General features: G+C 40.5%; 1 protein-coding gene across 1 annotated transcript; it reads left to right on the plus strand.

The window, feature by feature from the left end:
* Window positions 1-2,081: 2,081 nt before the first annotated feature.
* LOC131677742 (protein arginine N-methyltransferase 1) lies at window positions 2,082-4,676 on the plus strand. The gene is made up of 3 exons (XM_058957762.1): window positions 2,082-2,453; window positions 3,047-3,552; window positions 3,612-4,676. Exons 1-3 carry the CDS (start codon window positions 2,451-2,453, stop codon window positions 4,234-4,236), a joined length of 1,134 nt encoding a protein of 377 aa, XP_058813745.1. The 5' UTR covers window positions 2,082-2,450; the 3' UTR covers window positions 4,237-4,676.
* Window positions 4,677-7,548: the final 2,872 nt, after the last annotated feature.

Genomic DNA, 7,548 nt, shown 5'->3' on the forward strand with positions numbered 1-7,548 from the left:
ATGGGATTTCCGGACTGGGTAACAGATTGGATTGCTTCTTTTCTCAAAGGACGAAGTGCTTTTGTTCGATTCGGCGATACACTTTCTACTCCTTTTGATATCTGTTCTGGTGTGCCATAAGGCAGTCATCTTGGACCATTGCTCTTCATTTTGTTTATAAATGATCTTGGCACGGTTTTGAAATCTCCGAAATCTATGTTTGCTGATGACTTGAAATTCTACCGACTGATAAAATCTCTGGAGGATTGTAAATTGCTTCAGCTAGACATTGACGCTTTGTTAAATTGGTGCACCATCAACGGAATGGAGGTTAATATAGAAAAAAGCAGCGTGGTAACATTCACTCGGATCCTATCGCCGAACATGTTCAACTATAAAATGTCGTCAGCCAACGTACACCGCAACTTCGTCGTCAAAGGTTTGGGAGCTTATTTGGACAGCAAGTTAACTTTTTTCGAGCATGTAGCATCTACTACCGCCAAAGCTTTCTACATGTTAGGATTTTTACGGCGAAACACGGAGTTGTTCCAGAACATTTACAGTTTGAAATCGCTTTATTGTTCGCTTATATGCAGCATACTGAAAATACAATAAAAAGCTTAAAGAAGCATGAAGTGTTTCATGGTAATTAGTAAGGAATTTCATATAGCTGACAAGAAATTCATAAAGATCATTGTAAATTTGCACAAGGCAACTTTATGAAAAATATATGAGGTTGGTTCAATTCAAAATTCATAAGGCAATCTAACGAAATGCTTCCCGATTCCTCGTGTCAAAAAAAAAACATAAGGCAAAACAATGAATATCGCTAGCATTTTTGCCTGAGTGTACGGCTCATGTACATTTGGTTTCATTTTCCCACAAGAAAATCATGTAAAATTCTATAAAATAACTATTATGCATTATTAAGATAAAATAGAAATACAGTCGTGATTCGCTGGTTGGACATTTTTTAACTGGACCGCTTTTTAGTTGGACCATTGAACCCCGGTCAGCGTGGCAAGCAGAAAGTTAGCAAACGTTGAGCAAAGTGAAATTGATGCTGGCAGAGTTTCTGCGAGCATTTTGCGCGATTTGTGCGAGAATTCTGGCAACGAATTCGCTCAAATGCAACAACCGTTTCTGACAGAAGCGGTTAAACCAACCGATGCTGCTCACTTTTATCCAGAATCGAGCCAGAAATGTACGGCCAAGATCTCTGCACGCTTCCTGCCACATTTTTGTCAAATGTTTTACTCGATTCGTGCTAAATTCCACCAGGTTTGCCAGGATCTTTGCACAGTTTATGTCCGAGTTATGCCAGGGTTTAACTCGGTTCCTGTCAAAATTTGGCAGAAAACGCGAGCGAAACCGAGTTCGCCCTAGCTCAACTAACCCGACAGGATACGCGCAGAAATCTGACAGGGCTGCCAAACCAATCTTACAGAAATCTAGCAGAGCGGTCTCTGCCAGAAAATTTGCTCACTGGGACGGGTTTTCGTTTGCTGCATGGGTTAATTATTTCTGATTGTCGATTTTGTCCATTTCGTCAGCGCGCAGCAATAGGTTTGTTCCAGTACACGGAAGTCACTCTCTGTTGCTCCGGAGCAAAAAATTCTTGCTCCTTTTCACTCCGATTTGCTATAGCACCAGTATACCAGAAGATGAAAAAGAAAAGATGATAATACAGGAACGATTTTCTCCCTGTTTGCTCCGGAGTGCTTCCAGTTTCTCCTGGTACTGGAACAAACCTAATTTTTCTCCGGGAAGTGATACCACAAAGTAAACATCTTTGGAGAAAATTTTGAAAAGTGCGTAAGTAAAAAGGGAGATTTTCCTTGTTTACTTTCTCGTCCATTATAGGCTTGGTTGTTTTTACCCTTGCTCCTAAATCTTTGCATAATATTCTTGTTAAAACCATCGCCTTGCGATCTGTTTAGCAAGATAAAAGAAAACTTTTTGGTACTTTAATAATCTTATCAATAGGGCGCTTTATTGTAATTACGTCATAGTGAGAATTGTTACTGGATTTATTTATTCCATGCATGCGGCGAGACGCCGACAGCTACTCATGAGTTCTCAAACTCAACTGTCAAGTTGTCGGGTTCTCACCAGAAGGCTCGCGGCTCTTCTCACCGCTCGACGAACAGCGTTTTTGTGCAACGAAAAGACAAAAGTGTGGTTTGCGGCCATCAGAGTCAGGAATTCAGATTAAAAAAACGCACTATTTTGACCAGTTAATCTAGAAAAGTATCTTGCATTTGCAAGTAAATCGTAGTTTCCACAAATAAAGATTGTATACAGTGAGATCTGCGTTTGTTTTTTGAAAAATAGGAATTCACTTTTGCGTCTGCTAGCGGTGCTTGTTCCGACGGTGAAAATACGATTCAGTTTTTTTGCATCACAATTTATCAACACATCGACAGCTTTCGCGTTTTCTACGAAAATACGGGATTAGAAATATTGTGGATATGGTAAGTATATCCATTCGGTGTACTTTAATTTCTATTGATTTTGCGGCTTCGGTGTGATGCCAAAAACCTTTCCCATATGGGTAGAAAAGAGAAAGAAAGTGTTGCTAAAGCAAGTTAGAGAGCCGAAGATAGCATTCTGGAGTAGTGTCAAATCCTAATAACTTCCCATTCCAAATGTTCACCAAAAATTACAAATTTTTTAAATCAGCTATGAGTAAACCCGTTTGGGGAAAAAGTTGCACGATTTTTGTACGATGCGTGTAAAAAATGGCGTCTATTTTCAGGTTCCAACCTAACTTTATCACTCGCAAAGATCGTTTCAATTTTTTTGGTTCGTTTGATCCTACACGATCTACACCTCAAGTATTCACACATTGTTTTTTTTAAATTAAGGTTTTAGTTATGGGTAGATGAAGACAAAACAAATTAGAAAAAAATGCAAATTCTCTGCAACAAACAATTCGCGCGGTGGGTTGTTAATAACGTTCGATTCTGATAAAATAGACATAAGACCGTGACATAATTGATAGGTTCTCTCACTCGATCAAATATTTAGACGGATTCTTATGATTCTATTGCAACTACCTTTTCAGGCTGACGTAAATATGGAACCGGTGGAAAACAGCAAACCCACTTCATCCTCACCAACATCATCTTCCACAACGGCGTCCAGTCCCAACGGGAACACCGATGGTGGTGTTGACAATGGGGGCGATCTTGCGACAAACGCAGAGGACATGACATCGCGAGATTATTATTTTGACTCGTACGCACATTTTGGCATCCACGAAGAGATGCTGAAGGATGAAGTCCGAACACTAACCTATCGTAACGCCATGTACCACAACAAGCATCTGTTCAAGGGTAAAACCGTACTGGACATCGGTTGTGGTACAGGTATTTTGTCCATGTTTGCTGCTAAGGCGGGTGCCGCTAAGGTGATTGCTGTGGAGTGCTCGAACATTATCGATTATGCACAGAAGATTGTAGAGGCGAACCATTTGGACGCGATAATAACGTTGGTCAAAGGAAAGGTGGAGGAAATTGAGTTACCTGACGGAATCCAGCAAGTCGATATCATTATCTCGGAATGGATGGGGTTAGTTGATCATGCCAAACTTGAGTATTGTAATTATTTTCATCACCCGTATCTTATAGCTACTGCCTATTCTATGAGTCAATGCTAGACACGGTAATCTACGCACGTGACAAGTGGCTCAAGCCAAATGTCGGTATGATGTTCCCAGATCGGTGCACTCTGTTTGTGTCCGCCATCGAAGACCGGCAGTATAAGGATGAGAAAATTAACTGGTGGGACAATGTGTACGGTTTCAACATGAGCTCGATTCGGAAAGTGGCCATCAGTGAACCGCTGGTGGATGTGGTCGATCCAAAGCAGATTGTTACCAGTTCGTATCTCGTTAAGGAAATTGATTTGTACACCGTCCGCAAGCAAGATCTCGACTTTGAGTCACCGTTCCATCTGATCGTAAAACGAAACGATTTTATTCAAGCTCTGATTACGTATTTTAATGTTGAGTTCACCAAGTGTCACCAGAGACTGGGTTTTAGCACTTCGCCCGAGTCGCCATATACACACTGGAAGCAGACAGTATTTTATTTTGATGAATATCTAACGGTGAAGAAGGGTGAAGAGATATACGGAATGTTCACAATGAAACCGAATGCAAGAAATAATCGGGATCTGGATTTCATGATAGACTTGCATTTCAAGGGAGAACTGTCACAGGTGAATGAAAAGAATCACTATCGGATGCGTTAGAAGACACAGTCGTTCGTACGGTGGAAGAATTTTAAAATAAGGTTATATAGAAAACATACTAGATATCATTAAATGACCCCACCCAACAGGCAAAAAATTTACACTGAACAAACCTCCTAGCAGGAGTAAAATTTTATTAGTTTGTATTCTCTTCGAGTTGCAAAAACCTTTTCTTGACAGACCATTTTTCTATGTTATTGTTTAATCGATCAGCCAAACAAAACACTTCAAAGTGGCATAAAATAAGCAGTAATAAGTCAAAAGCATTGAATGCCAAACAATTCGAACTAAAATTAACCGAACAGTTGACAAGGACCGACCGTTGTTTTAAATTTAAATAAACCTAACAATAACAGTACCGTGTAAAACGCTTTGCAACGTAATTTGATTGAATCCACAATGTAATACCGTTTTCAAGATAAACGAAAAGTGGAACCATTTATTAGTCGATTTATTTTATCCGAAATGACAAATTAGTGTCGAAAAATTACATATAGTTATCCATTAGTTTGTAATTATTGTGGATGAATAGAGAACAGTGAGTCTATGTAAGGTATGCAAAATAGGCTCGTTGGAACTATCCCCAAGTCAGTCTTGGATATCACACATGTGGAGCAACATCAGATGTTGCTGCAAGCTGTTCTCAACCCCTATTCGGCAGTTTTCACGACGCCACCCGCGTTACGCCTTGGTATGGCCACATGTAACAGACACTAAGGCTTGAACAAAATTTCTTAAAAAAAAACCTGTGTAAACTGTATGGCCAAACTGTTGTCGAAGGGGCCAATTAAAGTTGTCTGACGTATTTTTGATGGTTACATCATTAGAATCGGCAGACAGCCTTAGTTGATTATAGGATTAGGGAAAATGTTGAATGCGATAAATAATGTCTTTTTCGCTTCAGATAGTCGATATTCGAGCCAGTAGAACTCCTTGAACGTCTCATGTACGAGTTCCGACGGACCGGTGCCGGACGACATGACTGACAAGGTCCATTTTCATTGGTTCGGAAGTCTTCTTGGCTGGTTGGTAGATATGGGGACGGCGATCCTGCTTATTGTCGACTTTTTTATCTTTGGGTATAAGGTTAGTTCAGGAAAGGAGTGCCGGACTGGCACCCAAGAGATATGCAATTTATCAGGACTTGTTCTTATGATTATTTAACTCGACCAAGCTCACCGGCTCTCAGAAATGATAAGCAACCGTTTCGGGTCGGTGTGGTCTGTTCGAGGCGAACCAGGCGGACATTCGGTTCGAACAAACTTTATGGGAAATAGTGGATAAGTATTTCTTATGTCCTTTATGAGCAGAGATTCTTTTTGTGAAACCCTAAAACACCTTCATTGTCTAGCTACCTAGCATAATGGTAATAGAAAAAATTGAGCATTTGACTGGTCTATAATGTAATGAATACGTATATTGACTAGAACAGGGATTATCAAATTCTATTATAAGATAGAGATGAAACAGTTGAGCACAGTTGTAAGAAAAAGTATTCGCGAGTCGATTGATCCACTTCGGACCTAGGAGACAAAAAAGGAGATTAGGAAGAGACAGAAGCGGATTCAATGCGAAATTTGCCAATATGACGTAGACCCCAAGGCGATGCTAGGATGATTTTCCATAGGATTACACAGGCTAGATGACACGACGTTACACGCTCTCAACTTGTGCCAAATAATAGGTATGTGTGTACGTATGTTCGGTATCACCGAAAGGTAACCCCACCAACAAAAACTGGTACCACTTATCACCACGGACTCTATAAAAGGAGAACCCCTGGCAAGCTTAAGTTCAGTTTAATTTCCACCTCTAACCTGTAAGCATCTTCAGAAAATAAACAGTTAGCAGTATAAGTGTTCTAGTCCTCATTACACCACCAACCAGCCAGGTGTGAGCATCGCCGAAAGGGTCCTTTTCAGGACCATAAGAATTAAATTATATTTTCCTACGGCGATTGCTCATTACCATCCAGGACGAAGCATCCCCTGGACAATTGGATACCCATCCAATTTTCAAGCGATTGAGCTTTCTACCAACCGGAACGTTCCCCAAGTTGGAACAATGTATGAATGTAAGTTCGTATGTATGGATGTGTATACTACCCATGATCGCATAGTTGTCCCGTTTTCTATGGGATTTCCTATCTTTGTGGGACTGATATGCGATCATGGGCAGTATAGGAGCAATGTATCCATGAGCAACATGTAAGGACAGCTTTTGAGCTGCCAAAATGCTCATAGGAAGCCGGGTGCGCGGTCATAGGTGTGACCATAGAGCACTGCACACTGTCAAGTGCAACGGTGAAACGGTAGATGTACAGTTAATGCACATATGTTGCAGAAATAGGTGGCCGCCGACACGCAGTCGGAAGCGGTGGCTCCTCGCAAGTAAACCTGTGATCCACTCGTTTGTCCGGATTACTCAAACGTAGGCGCTATAAATTAGTTTAAGTCCGACGGTGCGACATCGATGTCGGACAGCACGCGACTAGAAGCGATGTGGCGTAGCCACATTAGGCGTCACTTTTTTTTTAATAATTGAAGAAAAATAATGAATTAATTTTGGTTCAAGTTCAATATTAGTAGGGGAACCCTGGGCACCTAAAATCGCCCTTTTGGATGGATAGATGTGAAAAAATACCGGTCAAAGGTCCTAATTATTAGTTTGAAGCTTCAGCTACATTTTGGTGTCATAAAAGTTCACTTGCGCCACTCCATGGCAGCGCTAGTTGACGATTTGCAAAAATCTACGTTTTTCCATCCCTTCACGATGTAGGGGTAATTCCGGGTAATTCGGACCTCCCTACGGGGCAATTCAGACCATCATTTTATTTATTTTTTTGCAATGGAATGGAACCTATGAAATATTTATTAGAGAAACTCCTTAAGAAACAAAAAAAAAATTGCGTTGCAAAAACCTAATCTGGTTAGTCACACCTGTCAATTGGCGCATCATGTAGTTTCTTTCTGTGGCTTGTGCAATCGTGTGAGTAGTCGCAAGCCGCTGAACGGTGGTTGATGGAGTAGGGGTCCGAATAGCTCTGTGCGCTCATTTCGCACAAAAGTGGTGAACGTTTTGCAAATATGTGTTTTCACCCAAACAAAAATTATTCCAAAAAATAGGAGCCTCAAGCTTTCCAAAACACTTACCTGTTATTTTTTGCACTTTTTCTGGGTGCTATAATCAGGTTTTATGATTATAACGATTTATGTTTTGAGGATGGCAAAAAATTAAGCACGCTGTATCTCGTTTCTAAAAAAAGCCAAAGAATTAAATTCAGCTGTCAAAATTATTGTGGGTAATTGTTCC

The sequence above is a fragment of the Topomyia yanbarensis genome, chromosome 1, assembly GCF_030247195.1.
Source record: "Topomyia yanbarensis strain Yona2022 chromosome 1, ASM3024719v1, whole genome shotgun sequence".
NCBI classification, from domain to species: domain Eukaryota; kingdom Metazoa; phylum Arthropoda; class Insecta; order Diptera; family Culicidae; genus Topomyia; species Topomyia yanbarensis.

Coding starts and splice junctions, on each gene's coding strand:
- LOC131677742 (XM_058957762.1), top strand. Junction 3,553..3,611: donor ATTATCTCGGAATGGATGGG/GTTAGTTGATCA, acceptor CGTATCTTATAG/CTACTGCCTATTCTATGAGT.